Here is a 25,838-nt window from a genome sequence, read left to right on the forward strand (position 1 = left end):
ATCCAGAACGCCAGCGTGTTTGCCATAGGTAGGAGAAATGGAGACACAGAGAATGAGAAGGGGAAAAAAAACTGGGAATGGGATGCTAAGGACTGGTGGAGGACAAGTTTAGGTAGATGGAGCTGAACAACTAGATTTTGTGGTGGAGTACTTTGGGAGGAGCCTGGAATTCCTTCTTTTTGTGTTTCAACCCCTCTCTGTTTACTCTGACCCCGTGATTTTTCATAGCCCTGTAGCAGGTGGTCATACGGTTACATCTCTTACTGATATAACTCTTTGTGCCATAATAGCTTCACCCTTCTGGTCCTTAGCCTTCACTTGAGCACAGACCATTACTGCTAACTGCTAGGAAGAGGTGGAATGGGAAACTATGGCTTAACAATGGTAGTCATAAAGAAAAAAACTTTCTAGATGCTGCAAAAGATGGATAGAAAAGATACACAAAGGTACACAAATTCTACGGCTCAATGTCTTTTGTAGCTTATTAAACAGAAGATTTTGGGAAGTTGAAAGATGTGTTACTGAATAATGGCTGCATTTACTCACTTTCTTTTCAGTCCTTTTGAGAGTCTCTCTTTTACTATCAAGATGTGAAGTTACTTTGATAGCAGGAAGACAGTTGCAATTCCCATTTCAGCTAGCTTTGTTAGGTGCTGAACTGCAATGCCTTCAGCCCAGTAATGTTTGTAGATCTCCATCCCTCCCAGTAGTTGGTACATGTCTAACTGTAACATCTACAGTGCTCTAGCTTTTAGAAAAACACCTTGGAAGAGAGGGAAAGCTAATGTTTAGCAAATACCAGAAGAAATGACATAAATTAAGCTCTAAAACTAGATGCACATTCCAATGTAGCAGGCTTTTTGAGTTTATTCTGCAAGATCAATATTTTTAGATTTGCTGAATTTCTAGAGGCAATGTTTTCAATCTGAAAGGCTTTTAGCCTGGGAGAGCATGAGGAACATCAGGGAAGATGCACAGGATCCAAAATCGAGGTTTCCAAAACAGTACACTGGACCATCTCTCATTGTTTTAATGCTGAAGATCAATCAGCACAATCACATCTAACATACAATGCCTCATTTTTCACCTGTAATTCAGCTTCTGAAGGTGGTTGCCTCCTCTCTCTGCATCACCAGTGGTCAGTTTATCTCTGTTAGCCCAGACAATTCCCCAGGCAAGAGACACTTCTGTCTGTCAGGTGCTTCTTCAAGGGCTAAGCTCCTCTGAACTTTTACGAGGAATGATTTGTCATGTATCTTTTGGGAGAGGAAAAACATCAAATGCGTTTAATTCAGCCTTGGCCACTGATCATGGTTAAATGTAGAAGTACCCTGTGTTTAGAAAGTCCTCAGAGTCATACTAGGTTTTAGAGGGTACACTCTGTTTTTACACTCGCAGCACTGCTGAATTTGTATCAGGTGTGCAGATATGTGACTGCTTATCCTCAGTCATCTTATTCCAGTTTATCGAAGCTCCTGAAATACGCACTAATGGAACGCACACTGCACAGAAGATGCTGCACAAAATAAACCTGTAAAATTTTCTGGAAGAGAATGGAAAAGGAGAATTTTGAAAATCTTGAAATTGGCATCACTTTCATCGGAGTAAATGGAAATCTTGCTGCACAACTGTTGATTTGAGGTAACATAGTGTGGACGTGTGAGGGATCTTTCATGGTTGTCTTTTCAATACTAGTTACCCCTTAAAATACCACTTTCACAGTACGGTGGGCAGGCATTTCTGCAACAGCATTTAAACTCTCTCTGAAATACTGATTTCTTATCAATAGTAGTACGTAGGTAGTAGGCCAATGTTACATCTTGCTTGCATTGGTGGTGGTTCATAGCTGAAAGTTATTTTGGACACCCAGAATACTGACACTGTCTTCAGCCTTGAGGCTGGTTAGTGCAGGTCAATAGTAGACACTGCAGTTCTCCCACATTTCTCCTTTACATAGGGAAATGGAGTGAGGGATCAGTGAGGGAACTTTGTGGCCGTAAACATGTATGCTCACTGGCACTCCACATCTTTCTCTGAGAAAAGGAAACTCAGCAATATCTCAGGTGGAAGCTCGTAAAAACCTCCTAGTTGCCTGCACCATCACTGGTATGGTGTTTGTTTAAGATACTTTCAAATATCTTTGGAATTGTTTATGCAAGTTTACATTTCTTTCCTTAACTGAAAGATCTAAGACAAGAATTCACTACAAATCTAATGTTGCCAGGTAGGTACCATATTAATATCAAAGGAAATCTCAGCCTTTTGCACAATTATGCAAGTTGACATAAGTATCTCACTCAGAAGCACACACTAAGTTAACATGTCGTATTTTACCACTGCCTTTGCTATATTGACACCCCTTTCATCGCCTGTCGCATGTGCAGGATGAAGCAAGAAACCCCAGGCTACAAAACTGTAGGATCATGTAAGGAAAACTATATTATCATGTATATTTTCAGTGGGAACAAGATGAAGGTGTGTAGGCAGCTCTCAGTCTGATACTTGTCAATCTCTGACTGCAGTGGCAACTCCTAAGAATCTAAAATCATGACAGCCCTCCCAATGAGTTAAAGGGATGATGAAAGTCATGCGTTGCAACAAGCACATGTAGGGTACATCCGAAAATCTCTAACAAGCAGAGTTCTTGTGTGAGTATTTGCATATGTTCCAATATACCATTGGTGTATGTGATTTTAGGTTTTCAGGACATAAAAATAATAGGTTAAAATGAGATAGAAAAATGGCTGATGTGTGTTGTTCTGGATATAAGGAATTTAAGGGAAGTGTTATAATTTTTTGTGTATCTCTACACAATCTGGCTGTGAGTTAGATAATTTTCACCTGCTGGAGAAACAATCATTTTAAATACATACAAATGCTCATCTACCCATTTATTTGTTATTGTGCAGCATATCTCCTCAGCTCAGAGCACAGTTATTCCAGGGTTTGCTGGAGCCCTGAGGATGTATGTGTTTGAGAAATGGCATGGCTAATTTACCACTCACTGCACTTCCTTTGCTTTGTTTTCTACACAGGGCTTTATCCTTCCCAAGAAAGCCCAAGAGCAACTTCTTTTCCTCTGCCATTTGGGCATCAGTTGGCCCAGATGGCCTTGACTAATGCAATGCGGCCTTGGGGCTAACAAAACACCTTTGTGGTCACAGGCACTGCCCCACGTTCACACGGTTGTGGTGCTGAAAAGTTAACAAGACCAAATCCTTGTTCCCCGTCCACCAAAAACCCAACCAATGTTCGTTTGCTGCAGTTTAAAGAACGAGGGAGGTGGCAGCGAGAGACCTGTCAGCAGTGAGGGCCCACCAGCGAGAGGTGCTCATGTCGGTGGGTGAAGTTGGTGACATCCCTGTTTCTTGTCACTGCTGCTGTTCCCAGCTCGGGTTGTTTGCAATTTATGCCTTGCTGAGGTGTGCCAGGAAGTCCATATTTCACAGAGCAGCTTCCCTCTGTCATCACTTTGGCTCAGGGAGCTAACATTGCATTAATTACAGCCTCTTGCAATTTTTAAGCTTCTCTTAGGAACAGTTGTGGACTAAAATGCTTTAAAAAACAGCCAAAATAGGGCTTCGTGTTTTGAAATCAAAATTTTTATCGTTACACAAATGACCCCTTCAGACTCCCTTTGGAGATGCGCGCTTTGGTAGTAGTGATACTTTCCAAAACAAGAGGGCCTTAACTTTCAGATCAATCCCTCTTAAGACATTTTGCAATGAAAATACCACAAACTTGGGCCTTAAATTGCGTGGAGCATTAGTAAGTGATAGGGAGAGGAGGGATTACAGACCCAGAGCATTTGTTCTACCACATGCTTGACCAGAAAGCTAATGAAATCATCAAATATACATAGTTACTTGTTTTTTCTGCTTTTTAGCTAAAAATTACCAATGTGGTGATTACTCATCATTGTTAAAAAAGATTCTATATCTAGCATGACAAATATATGCCAGCACTTCGCCTGGTATGACTTACTGTGGCTGGGTTTTATACCCATGAAAAATTGGTTTTCTGACAGACCTTTAGCATGCTGAACCATAATAGATTCTCTGTGTAAGTACGTGTAATATGCACAAATGAACACACAAGCGTTTTTAATGAATAAAGACAGAATGAATAAAGAAACTGAATTTCCAGCACTTCTGAAGCTCACTCAAGGCAACAAGTCCTTTTCATGTCTCAAGGGGAAAACCTTACTAATTTTGCTTCTCTCTGATTTCTGAATTAATGGCTGTCATCTGCAGTACTCCAAATGAACAAAAATCTCTCTCCCATTAACACAACACACTTTGTACTTGTAAAAGAGAGGATGAAAGAAACCATTTATCTCAGAGGTTAATATATTTCAAAGGGCTGCAGAGGCCATTGCCTACTGAGAAGCGGATGCTGACCATTTGACTGAATGCTTGTACACTGCATAGAACCTGGAAATAGCTATTCTGCCTAGGTAAAGGGCTCTGCAACAAAGTTTTTATCAATAGTATGCTTCCATGGGAACTGGATTGCCTGAATTGCATGTTCTGTACGAGCCTCTCCTGCCAGGCAGTGGGCATCCCCTCTTATTGATATTTTTACATATCTTTTGTTTCTATTTATTGCGAGTTGTAAAGAAATGGCTTATGTAGGAAAGGAGAATCAGGAAAAAAAGTTAAGAAATTTCCTGCATTTTTGCTTCACATACCTTTCAGTCTGCATATAAAGTGAGATTTTCAGATTTTCTTTTCTCTCCAAATTTCTTTGTGGAAAAAAAAAGAAAAAAAAAAAGCTCATTCTTTATTTGTGGATTATGCCTCAGGCATAGTGAGCTCTTTAAAACTTCTAGTGGTGTCCTCCAGTGGTTTTCACATTTTTTCATGATGGGGTGGTTATTTGGTCATGACAGAGTCATGTGGAAGTATCCAAAGAAGTTTAATTCTGCATAGAGGAAAGCTGAAAAGAAAATAAGAGGGAGTCTCACAGGAGAAATATATGGCATTAAAAAAATAATAATTATGGGAAGTCTAGAGAAGAGCTTCAAAAATGGCCTCTGAACTTGGCATACATTTATTGCACGTGCCATGTAAAGATCTCTGGGTTAACTCTTTGGATACAACAAGCAAGGTGTATCACAGCCATACACCTCAGCTCCACTGCTTACTTTTGAGACCTAAGCTAAGAAGCATAGAGCCAGTTTAGATATTTCTATACTACATTTACACCATTTGAAAAGTCTAGTTTGAGTTTTTCAAAAAAGTCTAAAAGGATCCCCCTCTATGGGAAAAAATCATCTGATACCATAAATCCCTTTAATTTTGCCAACAAAGTAAGAAATCTCAGTAAGTAGAAATCTGGAATTTAAGAACTGAAACTGGTAAACAGATTAGTAATAACTAATTACTGGAAGATCTCAAAAGGGAGGAGAAAAAATAACCAAAGGCCAGAAAGGCAAACAGGGAATTTATTCAAAATAACAATTCAGGCCTCAAATATGCACCTTGGCTTAAGATATGCTTCCTTCTGTACATAAATAAGATTTTGGACACCTCTAAAGCAGCTGTCACTAAAGTATCACTCGATATTTTGACTTTGCCTGGTTTTTCTGGAAAAAAGGAAAAAAGCATAAACTTACCAAAAAAAAAAATAATTCAAAAGAACTATGAGAACTGAATAATTAGTAAAGTAAAAAAAAAAAAAAAAAGTGAGGAAGCAAGAAATATAGTGGTTGAAAATACTTAAATATTCATCTGAACACTTTGTATATTTCTTCTGAAGGCTCTGAAAAAATAAATAGATTACTCAAAAAAAGTAAAAAGTCCCCAACATAAATTAATTTCATTTTTTTCAGATTGAACAAAATGTATTGGTTCATCCGTCAAAAACATGTCGATTTTGAGGAAAGAGTTCTTTTACCAGAGAGGTATTGCTTAGCCAAAACTAAATGTATCCTCTGATTCTGGGGAGAGGGAACTCAAGATAAAGAGAGTTCTTCCTTTGCTGAGTGAAAAATGCAAACTCATGAGTGTCGTTCTCTTCTATAGAAATGGACTGTGCCGGATTCCTGTTGGTCATAATGCACATACGTATAGAGGTCACAAGAGGTTCCTCCAAAATAACTTTAGCTTCCCCTAAAATAACTTATCTTCATTGCAGCTGACACAGTCCTCCATCGCTGCCATTTATATCTCATGCACCAAGCAGATCTTCAGAGGAGGAGTCTGCCCTCCGGCACAGCCTTTGTAGTAATAGGCATTTATTGTAGGGTCACCATTTCTTTAGCATTCATTACAGACACTGATTAAAGAGGATGATAAAGACATTGCTGGAGTCTAAAGCCATTTTGGGGATGGAAAAAAAAAAAAAAAAAGCGTGTAAAGTAACATTTTAAATGGATGCATCTATTTACTGCTGATATTTTCATACAAATGGTTTCATGATATTGGATTCAGATGGTGTAGCAGGAGCTTTAATTTGCTACAGTTCTGGTCTAATAGGTATAGAGACACCAGAGGATTCTGCAATACTGAACTCGAAGGTGTTCTGACAAACCTTTGTACTCATAATAACAAGAGCTAGTGTGAGCTTATACAATTTAAAACTAATTGCCCGGCCAACATCCTCATTACCATATTGATGCAGTTCATAAATCAAAGCCTTGCCTATTCAAGCTGTTTACCAGCCTTGCATTAAGCACCGTATTTCAACTGAGAAATGTAGCCTGCTGCCAAAACTCTGCAGAAACTTTAGAAGACTGATAGTAGTACAAACCCGGGGAGCTGAAATGCCACAAACTGATTTAACACACATGGCACTAAAGCACTTGCTCGTGTTTGTTTTCAGAGTGTGTTCTGATTTAGCCTTAAAACTTTCCATAATAACATACTGTGGTACAGATACAGGTCCTTACAAAGCAGAGAGCTGCTGGCAGTTTTGATCAATTTGGCTTCCTGCAGGAGCTTCTTTTCTTCACCAGGAGCCTCATACACACATTAATTCTTTCTTTTTTTTTTTTTTTTTTTTTCCCAATTGAGTACTTATACCAGCTGAATTTAGGTGTGTGCATTAAGAACAGTCTTCTTATAAAGGCAAAAAAAGGTAGCGGCTCTTATCTGAGCCTCCTGAATTTGTCACCGAAATTAGGTGCTTGAAGTTACATTTTTTGAATAGCCTACTAAGACTGCTGAAGGTACAATTCATTTGCTTGAGGAAGTGCCTACATCCAGGTGTCTGCCACTGCCCTTTGAGATACCCAGCTGGCCTACCACATCCACCCATGGAGGAGGACTTGGAGGTGTCTCACAGCCTTCGAGCTGGCAGTTGCCCAAAGCCCCATCCAGCCTGGCCTTGAACACCTCCAGGGATGGGGCATCCACAGCTTCTCTGGGCAATCTGTGCCAGGGCCTCACCACCCTCTGAGTAAATAATTTCTTCCTAATGTCTTATCTAAACCTCCCCTCTTTTAGTTTAAAGCCATTCCCCCTTGTCCTGTCACTCCACTCCCTGACAAAGAGTCCCTCCCCAGCTTTCCTGCAGGCCCCTTTAGGTACTGTAAGGCCGCAATGAGTTCTCCCTGGGGCCTTCTCTTCTCCAGGCTGAACAACCCCAACTCCCTCAGCCTGTCTTTGTAGGAGACGTGCTCCAGCCCTCTGACCATCCTCATGGCCCTCCTCTGGACTCAATATATCCATGACTCATTCTAATACATCCAGGCTTGTTGGCTTACAGCTGGCTGGGAATTTCTGCAGAGGCCTGAGCCTAGTATTTTCCCAAACACCATGTCTAATGAGTTATTTTTCTGTTTATACTTTGCTCAGAAAACAGCAAGTGGGATTTTTATTTGCTGTGGTTTCTCAGGAGCTGAGAGCACTAAACCTTGATGCTGGGGAGCCTCCCTCACCCCATGCTTGGCTGGGCCCAGCCAAGCTTTGCCAGGGCAGGGAGCTGAAGCAAGAGTCAAGGCATAGAAAGGACTAAAGATCAGGATCAGGACTTGAAATTTGACTTGCTGTTGTAAGGGAAGCTTGAAGAAAAAGCAGAGCACTGAAGAGTCATTGCAAGTTGTTGGAGCTATTGGGGGAAGCCAAAAGATTATGGGAAAATGAAGGGCTGTGGGGTTGGTTTGCTTAAGGTCATTGGCTCATCCCTATTAATGAGAAACCAGTGGGTAGGGGGAAAGGCGTGGATGTTTCCAATGAAATGCAACTCCTCCATAAATAGAATTAGTAAGAACAGTTCAGCTTATGAAAATAAGTGTTGACCTTCAGTTATGATGCCTGTTGAAGCCTCTGTCTCCTCGGTTCTTTGTGTAAATTCAATCATGACAATCAGTAAATCAAACAAAACAATTCTTATGGATGGAGGATGAAATGTGACTAAGACATGCCTTCATGTGATAAAAAACTTTAATTCCTGTTTACATCTCTTCTGCCTGTGTGGTCACAGTAGACCCAAGCTTCACATTCCTTATACACAGATGGTGGATAATAATAAGTGAAATTAATACGAACTGATACATTCCCATGAAAGCACCAAAGGCAATGATATGTTTTCCTTCTTCAAAGAAGCAAATAATTTTAAGGAACTCTATTTCTTTCATTATTACAGAATTACGAACCGTACAATAAACACAGATCTATACCAGCCTCTGCCCCTATAAAAAGCCAAAATAACTGCCATTTTCCAGTGTCTTTTGCTGCTGAAGAGTGTTACAGGTCCAGCAGAGATTTGTCAGATGGAAGAGGGCAATTCTGGAAGCCACCCAAAGTATATCCACTTGCTGACTGTTGTGAAGAACAATTTTGAATTTTGTGCTGATATATAGCTTTCAATAGACAAGAACTAAGTCCAAAAAAAAAAAAAAAGAAAAAAAGAAACAAGCTACTTGCTTGTTTCTTTTGTCACCTGTAAGGTGAGGTGGTTGTCTTATGTTTTTTTCTCTTTCATCTGCTTAAAAAGATATTTAAAGGTGTGAATATTACCCTTAGGTTGTCCATCTTAATATAAATATCCTCCAGCATAAGAAAACCATTTCTTCCAGCTTCTTCCCTCTTGTGCAAAATGAAGATTCATTTCCAGCCAGTCTATTGAGCATCCCATGAACATATGTAATGGAATTCACTTTACAGGCTAAAGAAACAGAGCTGGTATTTAAACTGGAGGGAGACCTGTGTGTCTTTGCTTGCTGAAAGGCTGTTTCCTGACTTTGGTCTGGATTGGCTACTTAGATGAAGAGCTAGGATTTTACTGATGCCAAGAACCTCAACCTGAAGGGAGACAATTTTTCTTTCTTTTTTTTTTTTTTTTCTTCCCCCCTATGTGGTTTATCCAGTGTTATTTTTAAAGTATTTATTAGGTGTTGGTTCATTTTGGGGCCTCTGTTTATGAACAGTGTCTGCGTATGACTGGCTGCCTTTCCTGTTTCATGTGGATTGCACTGATCATATAAAAACAAAGCCAAAGTATTCAAGGACAGTGTATAATAAATTTCTAGTTTTATTTAATAACACAGATTACAGATAATGCATATGCATGCATGCGTACACAGCTTTCACCCCTTTTTCTCTGTGAGCATTAGGATTTTCAGCAATTCCACATCAGGCTTCATGTCTCAGGTAGTTCAGTTGTAATCTTAAATCACTTGAAATTGCCTTCTAAAAGCACATAGTCAAACAACCTCAGGCCAATATCTCATCAGAAGCTTGATTCTGCTTTTCATAGGTGCAAGACAAAATATTTAAGGCAGAATAGGGATTAGAGAAAAAAAATAATTGAATGCAATGCTAAAATAAGCCTAGTGGCAGAAGGAAGGATCTTACTCTATACAGATACGTCATTCATGTGCAGAGAGACATAAACCCTCAGTTCACCATTCATACCTGACTCCTCTTCAGTACCTTCTTTTGCAAGGAAGCAATCAGGTGTGCAACAGTTATGAGACTTTTCCTGGGGCTTGCCTAGCCCTTCGCTCTGCTGGTGCTCACTCATTGATTTTGCTCAGGATTGTAACCACTCAGGGCACAGTCTGCACACAGCAGAATAATTTGCAAAGCCGAGGCCCACGTTATGTAAACTGACTAGGACTCAGCATCCATCTACATTCTTAGAAACTCCCTGAGTTGTGTTACAGAAGGTAATTGATCACCTTTGTCACAATGAAGCCACTGTTCCACTTTGTGGTAAACTGACCGTGACAGTGGTGTTGATGATGCTGGTTGGGACCAAAACACAGATCAGTCAGGACAATGTCAGGATGTTAGTACCTTGACTGGATTAAATTCAGTCTTTCCCTCCTCTATGTTGGGAGAAGGTCCAGTCAGTGTAGACACATCAGTGAAGATGGTGGCTGGAAAGCAGCACGTCTGTAACTAATGCACCTGAGACAGCCGTGAATGTAGGCCCAGCTACAATAGCAGAATGTCTCTTTATCATTGTAGTTTATTGAATTTGAGAAGATATTTTTCTTTTGTTGACAATGCAAAATGAGCTTCTGTTAGAGTGGAGGTGGGGACAGACACGGCAAAGCTAAAGGGAAGGCTTGGTGTTGCAGCTGTCCGGGGACCATAAACACTTCTAAGCTGAGACAAGCCTCACTGAACTGTCATATAAAGTAATTCCTGTAAGATGATTGCCTCGATATATGGCTTCATTTGCTGAGTGACTCATTCATAAATACGCCAGATCCTTTGCTGACTGAAATACTGCTTAACTTCAGTGAAGGCAATCAGGTGCACGAGGTGTAAGAGGAACCAACATCTAAGCGCTCACTCACTGAAATGAGTCAGGAGGGACGTAGATTTGGCAGCATCTGTGAAGTGCTTCTGGATATTTCAAGGTGAAAAATGTCACCTGCTGCTGTTGGCAGGCAGGAGCCATTACACGAGCAGAAGAGTGTTGCAGCTCCTGCATTTTTGCTGTTTGCTTTGATCAGAAGCAATATACAAAAAGACATCCAAAATTACACTATAGGCCCCTATATTTCCAATGGCAATTCATCCTTTCCCTTTTCAGGCTAGATTTGCAAGTAACCAGTTTCTAATCACACTTGGAAACTCGCATGTCCAGTGTGATTACACTGTAGCCTACACTATAGCTCCATTTTGCATTGCATGCAAAAGTCTGTCTGCAAACCATGATCCCACCAATATACATAAAAAGGAAGACTTGTGAAGCCTTGGTAGAAAATGTAGGTGTTGAAGAAGCATAGACAAACAATAATTAGAATTTGCAAAGTGACATGGAAAGCTAATTTTGCTATTCCTTTATATTGGAATTATTATATCAAAAGGCATTTCGTAGCCTCCCTTTTCAAAACCTGACAGTACGCAGAGTGTGCGCACTGGGAACCTGGCTCCAGGTGCTCCAGGTGATAAAGCAGAGCACAATGTTCAGGTCTGGCACAATGTGAGGAATGAGGTCACACTATTTTTAGAATTGCCTGGTGATCCTGCGAAGCATGCTTATGATCTCTCTCTTTACTTTTTTTTTTCTCTCTCCTTTTTTTTCTGTCTTTTTCTGTGAATAATTTGGCCAGTGCTTGCAGAAGGCTGTTTTAGCCCCAGGGATTCTCACACATACTTCTGTTGACAGAGTTCTTGTGCAGCAAGCAAGCTGAAATGCCTTTTGTTAAGGATCTGCTCATTTCTTTTTCTGTTCTGCCCCAACGCTTGGAGGATCTTTTGGCTACTAACTGAGTTCCTGTTGTTACGCTTATGGAAATTAACTGAATTGAAAAATATGGGGTTACCTTGCAAAACAGGTAAAATTATCATCAGGAAAAGAAAATCCTAATCTCCTAATTTGCTGTTAGTTTGTGTGTTTCACATTCTCTTGGCTTGTTTGTTTAATTTTTCAGGGGAAGATTGTTTAAGTCAATGGGAAATACTAAACAACGTCATTGTGAAAGGGAAACAAATGCACTAGGGGCTGAGGGGTAGAAACTATTTTGGATGAGTGTTGTTCCATTCCAGCCAAGATCAGGACTTGATTTGGTGGTTAACTGTGTCAATTCACATTTAAACTGTTTTCTAAAAAGTATGAAAATTCCATACATTCACATGCTCTGCAATGCCAAAATGGAGAATGGATATTGAAATGCACTCATGCACTCATTTAATCAGTGTTTGCAAAGTTATTTTAGGTGACTTGCTGTCCTTGTATTGACTCAAGAAAATATACGCGAGTAAAATCCTCCTATTTAATGTTTAAGCCTAATATGTGCTTCTTTTTTGTGTGATCTTTATGTAAAACCTGGTGAGTTTCAATACAATTTTTGGTTGTCTGTGCAAAGGAGAATCAAGCCAATAGAGCATGATACACAAAAATTTATCTGTGAGTCTGCACAGATACCTCTGCTTGTACCAAACTGTAAGAAAACTTTCCCTCCATATCATTTCACAAGCTGTACCTCGTACCTATATTAATCCCATTGCTGATTTGTATGAGCTTTCCTTGGAAAATAAAATTTAGTTTGTAAGTTTTAAATTAATTTGTGTAAAACCTGAAGTTGATTGGATATTACACCCAGATATGGATTTCACATGTTACCTTAAAAAAAATATATATAACCTGTGTTGCTTTTTTTGTGCTCTTCCTTAAGCTGTTTTGGAGTTGGTTTTAGTTGGACAGTTAACCGTGGTAGTCCCTACATCGTCCCTCTAGTCAGAAAAAACACATATATGCCCAAGTGATTTTTATTTTTCAACATCTTAACCCACACCAGTGACTACTGGCACAGCTAATGCTACAGTATATACTGAGAATCACATATGCATATAAAAGTAATTTCTCTTCTTATAAAGCCTTGAAGACCTTTTTCAGAGAGATTATTATTTTTCAGAGCTTATAAGTGCATACATTTATAACTGTGGTGATAATTATCTTATTTTGCAGCTCTGTATTAGAGGCCTTTTATGACATGTACAGATTTAGCTCTGAATGTTCAGACCTCTCTGAGCTACACATTTTGCTATGGGCAGGATTTCCAATCCATAGCTCTGCCAAAAAATTCCATTTTTAGGAGCTTTGAATGTCTATGTGTAACTTTTTATAAAATATAGAATTTGGTATTTTGTATGAGAGTTGTTTTTTTTTTTCCAGTCACTACTAGATCGAGTAAAAAGATATGTTCCACAGGATGTGTGGGTAAACTCACACTCTCTTCTTAACACTTCCTCTTCAGATATTTCTTGCATAAAAGCAGCCTGCTCCTGCATGCTTTCTTTGTCCTGGCTTCATCATAGGAAAAATAAACAAATAAGAAGAGTCCAATGGAGTAAGAAAACCTAATAAAAGGAAAGCTTTTTCATGCCTTTTTAAACTGCAGAAATTACAGCTTCGCACCACATCCTGTAAAGCTGAAAATCATATGAAACAAAGAACTAAGCAAAGTTTAAAAAGAAGATAGACATTTATTTTATATGCTAGAATATTCAGAGATAGCAAATATACAATTTTTTGCAGTGATTATAATTCACATTTTGGAGTTTAAAGCATCACCTTAAAATACTAGCAATAAATAATACATAATTCACTTGCCCCATGTAGAATTTGCATAGTGTAGAATTTTTGTAGCTTCTTCTGGACCATTTTAAGCTGTATTTTTGTTTTGTTACAGCAAAGATGTTCCTACAAACACAGAGGTGTATTCCTGCAGGTGTTATCACAGTACAGCCTGCAGAGCAGCGTTACCAGAACTAAGGAGGGTCCAGGGAACAGGCCAAGGATGGGCAAATTCTGCCAGAAGAGAAAGAATGGCATTAGAGAAGGGTGAGGACAGAAGAGAGAGTTTGGGTGGGAGCCCTGGAGACCTGAGGATTTCTAATCCTGCTGGAAGCTTCTGAGAAAATGAGGGCTTCAGATGCAGGTTTGTTACTTGTGTGTAGACACTGCAATCTGCTATTGTGTAAAAAAAGACATGGGATGAGATTCTTCTTGCCTTTGTCCGTCTAAAAGTTGTGTGACTGGTGTAAACATTTTGTCTAGCCCACCTTCATAGTTTTGGATAAGGCAGTCATGCTAGGAGGGTGACTCATCTCATGCCAAAATAGGTATCTAAGATAAGTGAGAGCATTTACCTTCAGGAAGCATTTTTCTCCCTCCACTGACTCCAGCAGGAGGCCAGACAGCTTACAATAATGTCAGACTTTTACATAGCTAACTATAGCTGAGAGGAAGGCTATCTAAATTGTGCATACCTGCATGCTCACCCCCCTCTGCAGCTGAAATTCAAATGAATAATGGTAATATCATGAATCTAAATTTTCTACCTATGTACAATACTCTTTCTGTTACCCAAGGTATGTCTATAAAACTAAAATATATACTCACCAGCAATAAAATACACCTCGCTGGTATGCACTGCTTAGCTTATGGCACAAGCAGTGACAGGCACATCACATGCCAGCATCTTACTCTGCTTGCTTCCCACTTTGACAATCACAGCACTGCCTTCTGACAAGCCTCCCCCATCAGTGACAGGCCTGCCACGTACATCAAAGGCATAAGCTTCTCTTCTTATTTTGAAAAGCTTCTGTTCTGCTTTGCTGTCTCACAGATGGAGTACTGAAACAATCATTAAAATAAATACTATCAATATTCAACCTGTCACAAAAAGTAACTTACATCTAAGGGTGAATGTAAGCTACTCAGTGATGCAAGATCAGTTCCTCGCGGCTCCTGTCTTCCCGTGCGTTGGAGGTCCACAGACTAGATGCGAGCACAGAAGTTAAGGCTGATTTAAACCAGACACGGGCAACTCTGATGTAGAACTGAAGCTTTCTGTATTTCTAGCCTTCTCTTTTTGCTTTGCAAATGTATTGGAAATGGACAGGTGCTGCACTGCATTGGCAATTCAGAGGAGGCGAGTGACAGAAAACTCTACCTGTAGTGAAATGTCCTTCCTTTTCTGTCAACTCCTTTGACTCCTCGCTCTTCCTCATGACATTTCAGTAGCTTTGCCAAAACACTGTAAAAGTTCTCAATAACTGAACAGACAATAAAAATACAGTGAATAAGAGGCACATTTTGGAAACAAGCATCTATCTAACATCAGACTGAATGATTCTGATCCATTGTGTCAATAATCAATGTAAAGTCAGTATTTTAAAAACCATTTCTGCATTTGCCAGTTCTTTCCTGGTCTTTAAGGTAAAGAAGTCAGGGTTCTGATGTTTTAAGTTCATTTAGTCTGCATATATCAAATATTTTTGCAGAGAACTATAACTAAATTTGATACAGGAATGTCATATTTCAGGATTACTTCTACTGATGCACTCCAATGCAAGCCTATTACCATCAATAATTTTTTTTTTTTTTTTTTTATTTTTCAGGAACAGAGAGGATTCAGAGGATTGGTATAAGAATCCAGGCATTAATAATGATTGTGTGATCATGGTTTTGGAAAAATAAGGAGATATTTCCTGGCTATGTATGTGAAGTGATGTATCTTAAGAAAACCAAGAATGAAGTCATTTTGATCTCTGATGGGTGAAGCTCGTTGGAATGGAAACCAACATCTATGCAGAAGGACAAGGCTCGCCACATCTTACCGCCAAGTGCCTGGGGACTCCAAAGGGAGCAAAGTATGAAGCATTCCAAAGAAAGACAGAAGAACAGGAAAGTCCATCTGAATTTCAGGATGTTTTACTGGAACCTGAGTTGAGTTTGCTGTCTGTGGCTTCCTTATTAGACCACAGCGAGACATCCTTGCGACCTAGCAGGGCTGCAGGGGGTGTTAGTGCCAGCAATCAGTGTGAAGCAGAGCAGCTTCGTAAGGAAATACTGTGTTCTGCAAGGCACAAGCCAAAGGAGGACCCATTAAACCTTCCCTTGCACAGAGAATGGCCACTCCTTACAGGAAGAAATTCAGACAGAAAAACAGAAAGAAGTCACGAGATCAGAGTCATAAAACACAAACCAAGTGCAATCACATTTTCTGATTTTGAATTTTTACCACATGAAGTTAATACCGAACTCCATATTTGTGAGGCAGGAGATGCAGGAGATTTTTCATCTGAAGAGGAAAAAGTAGATGGCAAAGACGATGACGATCTGTTTACAGAGCTGCCGCTGTATGAGGCTTTTTTCAATGGTCTTCACAGAAGGAATGTTTTCCCAAGAAAGCAAGCTAAACATGAACTTACTAAGGATCAACACATCTGTCATGCAGAAGACTGTGATGATCGTTCCAAAAAGGAATTGAAGGACCATGACAAGGAAGAAAAACACATGGAGCTGGAGGTAATAGAAGCTACTCTTTTGTTCCAAGTGTGTTTAAAATAAGTGGTGTCATTTAAGCTTGGTTACAGGAGAACTTACACAATTTTTTATACAGAGATAATGAATGTTAATTACATAATTAAGAATATAAACCTACAGTAAAACATACAAAATGTTAAAAATATAACGCTAGGCTTTTACATTAAACAAATCTATTTCTTCAGATTGGCCACGTTTCCATTGGATTGAACCTCAAACAAGGATTGCTGTTTTCTTTTTAAATGGGAACATTGGCTCAGTTTCCCTTGCTCCTAGAAGATCATATATCATGCCACATGCAGCAGATATTCCTGGCTATTCCCTGAGTCTATTGACTGTCCCAAAGGGATACAGCTCTGGTTTCCTAGAAGAGTATCGTTATTTCTTTATGCTGAATAATGGCCTTTTTTAGAGTAGAGGCACCACAGCACTGCTCCTCCTAACCTACAGCACTACCAAGTAACAGTGATTTGTGTATTCTTATTTCAATAAAATAATACGGAGTACAGGTGACCATCTGGTCTATAATAAAATAAAAAAAGTTTTTATCTGTAATGTTGCATATCCTGATGCTCTACAGACCAATGTCCAAAGTGAAAAGACAAGAATATTTAGGATGAAATGAAATACATTCTGTAAGAAGAATCATCCATCTATAACTTTTCCCAAAAAAAAAGGGGTTGAGTAAATTAGCTGTGGTTTTTTTGAACTGGAGGAACAGAAGCTTCCCAATAGAATACGCAAGGCTTTCCTCCTGCTCCCAGCTGGTGACAAACCAAATGCCTGGAGCTAAACATATTTATCGTTGGAGTAGTTCAGCTCTAGTACAGAAATATGAAGTGATTCCAAACAGTGGAGAAAACAAACTCTTAAAATTCCAGCGTTCCTGAAATGGCAGCAAATCTGGAACTGCAGGTCAGTCATACCTTTCCTTCCTCTCTTTTCCATTACTCCTTCATTTTTAAGTTATTTTCAATATAAAAACAGTTTTGCCTTGAAATCCAGGGTGGAGCTTTCATCTTTTACCAAGAGTCTTCTATTTTTCATTATTTCTCTATTTTCTTTCTTTTACTTCTAGAACTTACAACACAGAGTTGCTTCACTGGTTTCTGATTAAATCAAAGAAAGGAAGTAGGGTCAGGACTCAAATGTCCAAGTTAACATCAGAATTATAGTATATAATTCTTAGTTACTTCTCTCCTTTAATACTGATCCATTTCCAGTTTTGGGTGACTAATTCTGACCTTAACTGAGTGGTAAATTTGTGGCTGCACTTGACACTGATCCCAGTGTAAGTAGGAAACACATCAGCTCACAGAGAAATATTACAGATTTTCACAAAAACGTTTCTCAGCAGCTAACATTAGAAAACCAAGGTCCAGAGATGGTTCCAAAGCAGTGCACCTTTTGATGCAACACTGACCCTGAAAGATTCTTGTGGCACACATTTTATTAAATGATTGCATTGTTCCGCTGCCCTAAGCCAAGGCTTGCTTCCTCATTTACTCAGACATGGTATTCCAGAGGTTCCCATTAATATAAATATATAACAAAATGCACGCGCAACATCCCTTGGATTCTGTTTGCTGAAGGTCAATCCTGTAGATAAAAGGGAAAGGCTGGGTGCTGCTGTCATTTAGTTTACTTTATATCTATGCCATAAAATAAACTCAAGGATGCAGCCTGTAGTGCAAAATAATGGATTATAAATTGCCAGACAAGCATGCGAAATTACCTAGTAAATCTCTGAGAATGTGTCAAAACATTTCAAAAACTGTACAGATGCAATGATGCAGTCCTGGTTTTCATTTTTTTTCCATGTAAATAAGTATGTATCATCCCAGAAAAGCCTCCAAGAATTAAAAAGGGATTATCTTGTCTCTAAAATTTTAGCAGCAGTCATGCATTAGTACTCAGACCAAAAGCTCCCCCCGTGACTCTGTTTCAAGCCTATGCTAAGCAAATGTATGCCATTGTCACATTATTTATTTGTGTTATGTAGAAATGGGGCTGTGGAAGAAATGTCTTTCTGCTGGAAAGAAAACGAAATAAAGACAGCATGGGGTAAAAACGTTGTCAAAAGCAACCATTACTGCTAAGCCTCAGACTTAAAAGTAGTATAAAAACCAAATCCTCTCGACCACACAGATCCAGGCTATCAAAGGTAACGCCGTGGCCAATACCTGGCTGAATCCTTGCTAACAGAGTTCACAGTGAAATAGCAATTAAGAATGACCCCACAGGGTCATTCCTCAGTACACGAACTTGTTCCTGACTGCAGAGGGATGCACTGCAGCAAAACCCCTATTTTTGGTGGAGACAGTAGGAAAGGCTGGCACCTGCCCCACGCTGGGGAGCACAGCCCCTTGTGGGCAGCAGCAGTGAGCAAAGCTGGTGTCCGAATCTCCTCTTAAAACAGTTGTTACAGGCATCTGAATAGTAATCGTGGAACTCTCTGAGTATGCTGAACAGTAAACAAGTACAGTGAAGACGGAAAAAATACAACTTGTGTATGCTGCCAATGCTGCTACAAGCGGAAGAAACGCTGCTGAAAGCAATTCATATAATGGTGCCCATGAAAAATGCTCTGTCTCTTTGTCCAAAGGCATACAGAATCTGCCTGTTCTGTGTCACACCAGATAAATGACACTTCTGTTCGATTTATGAATGCACTGTGGTCCCTGAGTCTCCACCCTTAAACCAGTCCCGTATATATTTTCCTATGCTTTCCTTGTAAAAAAAAATTGGCAGCTGTTTTTCCTTTTCAGGAGCCTGTAACCAGTAGTATATTTAATGCCCAAGTAGACTTCTTAAAAGAAAAGTAACATTTATTTCCACTGAGGGAGCAAAACTTTGAAGATTTACAAGCATGTCTATATACATGTCTGAAATATTGTTCATGTTATTTCTCATTTTTTGAATGGTGATCTAGGTCAGATCATTGCTAGGACAGCACTGTAGAGATTCTGACTTCCTCTCTGTCTCGGATGGTAACTTTTTTACATCGTTCATATCCTTCTGATATTATCATCGGGTTTTGTTCTGTGCAGATGTTCTCTCAGTAACCCTGAAGAGGCGTCTTGAGACATTCTTCCTTGCTTGTTTTCCTTCAAGCCTTTAGAGTAAACGACATGCACTCTTTGTCCATGTAACCAACTCAGCACACAGTGGCAATAAATCTTGTGGAATAGCTTCTGAAACATAATATTTCTCTAGATTTCCATTTCTTCAGACTGTACTGAGCAGGGCCCAGCTGATAACCACATTTAAGCAGGAACTACCGTGCAACTTTACATCAGTGCTCTTACCCTATTCTTATATCACCTCAGAACAATGCACATTATTTCCAGGAGTAGCATTACACTCAAGAAAAAAAAAAAAGATATTTGATAGATATTAGGGAAAAAAAAGGATTATGTGATCATACCCTTGACAAAGTGAATTATCATGGATCCTCCCTCTCCTCAGGGAGTGTATAGAAATCCTGCTGATGTTGGGGGGCTGCTGCAGAGATGCGAGCATCGTCTTACACATGGTAACAAGCTGGAAACCCTCTCTGGGACAGCTTCAAAGCATCTCTTGGGGGAGCCCATCTTAGCTGTTTTAACAGCCAAAACACAAGCTTTCTGTCTCTCCTGACATTTTTTAGGGCACCTAAGTGAGTTGTCAGAGCTTCCTCTCAGAGAGAAAGGGGCACGCCAGGATGCCCACGTGCTGGGAAGGAACAGCTTTGCGTCATGCATCTTCCCGTGCACTGAGGAAGATCTAAAGCCAACACGACTGTTGTTTTAAAGCCAGGCGCTGATGGTCTGATACCTGCATTGAGTGTTCCCTCACGCAGCGGGTTTAAACAAAGAGCAAGATACCACTCCCTAGGCACATGGGAGACAAGATGACCCAAAGAGATAATCTAGGTAATTAAGGCAGTATTCAGAACGCATATAATCGTCGGGGTTTGGCTTTCAGACCATATACTCACAGATGTTTGCAGGAGGCTGCACAGTCCCGGGACGGGCCTGTACAGTATCAGTAGTCCCTGTGTACAATATTGAGTAGCACTGAAGGGGCAGCTGTGCCATCGCCTTCCTCCATGAGTAAATCTTAGCCTGTTTTAAATGAAACTGTGATCTTCTGAAGGAGACTTGTGAAAGCTCTGTCGCTTTTGACGTTTAAAGCTAAGCCAGCTGAATTCTGGCAGTGGTTACAGAAAACAGTCCTTTACTGGCAGGAAGATGGATGATTTGGCTTTCCACTTTCTCTTTCCTTGATGATTTACTTATTTTCATTAATTTGCTTCTTCCGTCCTTGTATTACAATTAGGTAAATTTTACCCTCATTATACAATCATTACTGAGTGACAAGTTTGACAATCGCTGTATAAGCTTAGACCACAAGTGTTCAGATTCAGGGTGGAATAATTTGCTGAGATGTAATGGGGAAGTTTCCACGGTACCTGTCCTACATTTTGTCTGATTCTGGCCCGTGTTTTCATTCTGTTTTTCACAGAAATTCACCAAAGCAGGAAAACAAGAAGACAAATAAATAAGGACATGTAGGAGGAGATAAATATTCAAATATTTATTCAAAGATGAAGTCTTTGAAGTTAATTGTAATTCCTTAAAAGACATGTATTCTTCTGTGTGGTTTGTAAATACTTTAATTGAATAATCATATCCAATGAAAAAGGAATCAGAAAATTTGAAGTTTGGGATGATGAATTTGCTTCATTCAAATCAGAATGAGATAATTCAATTTAAGTGATCAAATCAGAGCAGTAGCGAGGCCTACAATTGTGATCAGTAATTGCACCTGCCAAAGGAAGCTTCTTATGCTTACATTTGAACGGCTTAAAGTCTGCTCAGTCCTTGTGCTTCGTGCATCTCTGCTCAGTGCCTGGCTTGGCCACTCCGAAGCACTTTTCCGAGAGGTACTTTCCTGTTTTCATTAATGAGGCTCTGGAGCTTAGGTGGAATTTAAGCTATCTGAAAATTGCCCTGCAATAGTCTCGTCTTCTCTGATTCAGTTGTACGAGAGCAAAAACTAGCAAAGAACATACTAGAGTGGAGCACAAATTCCTTCTGCCATTCCTCCCATACTTCAGAAGTTTGTTCTTCTCTTTACCCTATCAAACTGAAACTCCAAAACTAGAGGAGGAGAACGGCTGCAAGCTTGGGGTGGCTTCTTCACGAGACTTAATACAGTTATTATTATCTCCCTTTTGCTCATCTTCTGCAGACATGGGATGCCTACCCAGGTAGGAGAGCCAGGTGCTGAAATAACAATTGCCAGGAAAACAGAGCAGTAACTTTAGGGGAGGAAAATGGGAAATGACTTGTGTAAGACAGGACTGATGTCGCTTTGTACATTCACATTTCCTTGGTGTGTCTGTCAGACCTGGGCTTTCTGTGTTTCAGTTACACATTCTCTGAAGCTGATAGGTGGAAATGCCGTTAGTTGAACTTTGCAAAGTTTCTACCATTTATTCTTGTTTTCTGCCTGCCTGGGAAGGAAGTTGGGGAACTGCCGATTACTTTAGCAATGATGGATTATTATGAGTTAATAAATAAATACAATCAGCTCTTAACAATAATGTCAGACAAATGCTGGCTTAGAAACAGATTCTAATTACTAATGTAAAAGAAAGAGCCTTTATTAATTTCAGGAATTTGAGGTACTAATGATGAACATAGCATTTTTACAGAGTCCATTTTTCTCTAATCCCCCTTTTCTTAATAATGTGACAATTAGGATAGGACATTTCTTTTGTCCTACTTTTTGCTATGATCAGAGAGAGCTGTAAATGTAACCTCACATCTCACTAATGTGGAAATTAGCTGTACAGCTGTTTCTATTACAAAATTACAGGAACTTTGGAAAATAACTAGTCACAAACATTAAATCAACAACATGCTGAAATATCATATCAAATTCAAAGAGAATTAGTGTATTGGAATCGTGTAGGAAAACATGTAGATAGTATCAAAATGACTGTCCTCTCTCCTCCATAGACTCACATGCTGCTTACATGTTTTAATAAACATGCATGATTCATTGGTCATTACTAGAGAATTCAAAATTAAAATGCATAGGCCCTGAGAAAAGGGGCATGTTGTTTACAGCAGCAGATAACCTGTCTTTGAAATCACAAGACTGTCTTCAGCAGGCATCTCTGGCTGCTGGGCTGAGATTGGAGAAAACATAATACATGCTGGTTTTGTACAAAATAGCCTATAAAGTATTTTCAGCAATCCTAACTTGGGCTCTGCCAAAAGCCTCCTGAAGAAAAGCTGTGACATGAGGGGATACGATTCATCCTTTTTCAAAAGCAAAGCTGACAAGCAAACCTCCATTTGATGAATGGAATAGGACTCAAAAGATTCAAAGAACATTTTTGCAGTTGACCCTTCAGGTGTTTTGAAGTCATTTGTGCTGTACAGTAGCATCACTTTCCAAAAATTTGTAGTATATGTTACACATTACCTATAGAGTTAGATTCTCAGAAAAAAAATAAAATGCCTGGAGAAAAAAATACAGAAAATCAGATAATGTAGTCAAAAAAAAAAAAAACAACTCACCTGGATTTTCAAACTCCTTCAGAAAATTTACCAAGTACCTTTCAGCTCGGTGCTGAAGTAAGTAATAGGAAATTACAGAAGGTGACATTATTGAGATACACTGCACAGTGGGAAACCCTCAGGCTGTTCAAGTTAATGTGTAAAACTTGGGCCCTTAAGTAGCTTTCAAAATATTATGGAAAGTCTTTAGGCTGGCAGTTTCCACAGTGCAGCTGTCTGCCACTGGTGTCTGACAAAGGTTTTATGTTGCCTGTCCTGGTTGCAGCTATCCTATGGGGCAGAGGCTGTGCTGCCAATGAATTTTGTTGCACAGCCCCAGCACAGTCCCACAGCAAGAGAGTAAAAGAGGTGTATCAGGATTATCCTTTACAAATATCTGAAAATATCTGGAATCTGTGCGATGTGAGACCAGTCGAGTGTCTCATCTATCTCTACAGAAGTCAACAGAAAATAAGCCCTAAGTCAAGGCTCTGGTGAATTCCTCTGCCAGAGCGTGGGGACAGGCACCCCGAGAATTACAGACTGGCTCTTGGGTGGGGGGAACCAAAAGCAACATGTAGGAATCTGTTCATCTACGTACCATTGAAAGGAAGATGTTCCTCCAAAGTGCAGATGGAGATTCTGGATAAACTGAGGGATGGGCAGCAGGCAGAACAACTTGTGAAATGGGAAACTTGTGCAAAAGGTGAGGGGGTGGGTCAGGTTGCCTCTTTACGCTTTTTTGGCTGATAGGTGAGGATTTTGTATGTTTTCCCAGTCTAGAATAGAATCACACTATGACAAACCAAAGTAACAGTATTACCAAATTAACAACCTTGAAAAGCATTTTTCCTAATACAGGAAAGTTCTTGAGCTGGAAGAAGAAAAGTGAATTACAAGTTTCCTCACACACACAAAGCCCCACTAAAGTTTGTGGCACTTCCAAAGGTATCTAGCTGCTTTTGAATTTTTTTTCCTAGATAACATACGCTTGATTAATAATATTGGCAATATTCTACTGATACACCTTCTCTGTGTGAAATTCCAGTTCAATAATGTTAGCTTGGTGTTGCAATGGATGTATGTTCTTGGTGCTGCTATGGAACCACAGACTCTACCTAGGGACCTACCATTTTTGTAATGACACAGAATCAGCTATCACACAACCAGCTACCTGTGCAAACACTGAGGTCCACACTTGACACAGATTCAGAGAAAATTAAAAACATTTTAAAATGTTGTGGACTTCAAAGAAATTTCAGGAAAATAGTTAATTTCCATAGGGGAGCATGTGCTCACCTTCAAGATACTCCTTAACAATCACTCCAGCTATTGAATATTTCAATTTAACTTAAACAATTTATAATAAAAACGGAAATAGACTGCTCTTACCTATCCAAGTATCTTGGGCAATCAATGCCTCATGCATTGTCCAAACTAAAAGGCCTGCCTAGTTTTGAATTATTTCAGAACAAAGCCTTTTGCAACCCAGCTGAGGGAAACCTCCTCCGAATTAATTTGGAATTCTCCAGAAATAAAAAGGAGAGGACATTTAGGCGAATTCCTGCATTTGAATAATTTTTCTTCCAGATATTATCTTCACTAGAATCTCACCAGATTTTTGTATTACAGAACTCTCTTCATCCATGCCTTCTGCAGATTCTAAGAAATTCTTTGGCGTTTAGATTTTTAATCCAATGTTTCAAAAATTAGGTCTGGAATAAGTCATGTGCAGACGTGGCACTAAGAGACACGGTTTAGTGATAGGACTCGCTAGGTCAGGTTGATGATCTTGATTTGGTGACCTTGAAGGTCTCTTCCAACTTAGATGATTCTATGGTATTATCTTTCAGTGCAAAAGATTTAACAGCTTGTTTATGCTGTGTATTCAGAGAAAAGCTTTCTTGCCTTAGTCTAGTCTTTATGATGATGTATTTGGCGATGGGCTATATAATCTATCGTAAGTTTTTTGCAGTTATTATTTATAGTTCCTATTGAAACAGTGTAATGGTGAAATTTCAGTAGCTATGTAACAAGGATTTTGCAAAAGCCTTTGCAGTTAGTCTAGGGACTGATTTACATGGAATAAAATGTCAGAAAAACTGCTAAACCTGCCAAGTAGCAATGGAATATAAAACTGCAACTTGTATTTCATTCCGTAACACATACATCACACATAAAAACCAAGAACAAATATGCAAAGCCAACAACTAGAAGAAAGAATACACAGACTAGCCCCGATAGCAGGATGAAGTTGGCAGTCAGCAGTAAGATGAATATGTTTTAATGAACAACGTGCCTGACCAGGATCGGTGCCTGTACTGACCTAGACTAAGCACCTACACTCCGGGAGTTCACCTCAAGCCGTACTTTTATCTGCTGTGTGATCACACTTCAGTAACATACTACAAATAACTGTAGCAACAGATAGGTGGGGGGGCAAAGAAATCATGTTTGGGAGATGCAAGATGATTAAACTAAAAAAGATCACCCCTGGAAGACAAAAACATTCTGCAGAACCCTGTGTTTTGTTTTTTTTTGAAATACTATGATGTAGCTCTTAAGCAATCAGCCTCTAAGCATGTGATTTCTACAGTATTTGTACTGTACAAATACCACAGTATTTGTACTTTGACACAAAATGGAGGGCTATCCAGATTTGTCTGAGCCCTGCAAGGGACTCAGCAGTGTTAGTCCTATCTTGGGGAACACACAGTCCCACCGAGGAAAAGAGAAAAATAGCATTAAAAGAAACAGATTTAAAAAGAGAGAAACAGATTCAAAAAGTCTCAGTGGGAAACCCCCATGCTAAGCAAGCAGGCATGGGCTCAGGTCTTTCTGAAGTAGTCAGATGTGCATTAAACAGGCATAGAAAATGCTTTTAAAACCCAACTTTTCAGACATGGTAAAGCTTGCATTTTGTGTGTGAATGGCAGAAAGCAAGCACTAAAATTGACGCTTCAGGGTTCTCAGATGACTTTTTAAAATCATTTACTATGAATACAAACAAACAATAATATCAAACTCTATGATAGTAGGAATTGC

At 39.5% G+C, this 25,838-nt stretch overlaps 1 protein-coding gene across 2 annotated transcripts in view; it reads left to right on the forward strand.

Annotated features, from left to right (window-relative positions):
• STARD13 (StAR related lipid transfer domain containing 13) overlaps positions 1–25,838 on the forward strand; it is a 295,560-nt gene that overhangs the window by 29,097 nt on the left and 240,625 nt on the right. For both annotated transcript variants that reach the window (XM_048081200.2, XM_048081201.2), the window contains exon 2: positions 15,312–16,221. In XM_048081200.2, the coding sequence (XP_047937157.2) occupies positions 15,484–16,221 (738 nt within the window). In that variant the 5' untranslated portion in view covers positions 15,312–15,483. The remainder of the gene's footprint in view (positions 1–15,311; positions 16,222–25,838) is intronic.

This window comes from Anser cygnoides, chromosome 1, assembly GCF_040182565.1.
Source record: "Anser cygnoides isolate HZ-2024a breed goose chromosome 1, Taihu_goose_T2T_genome, whole genome shotgun sequence".
Lineage (NCBI taxonomy): Eukaryota > Metazoa > Chordata > Aves > Anseriformes > Anatidae > Anser > Anser cygnoides.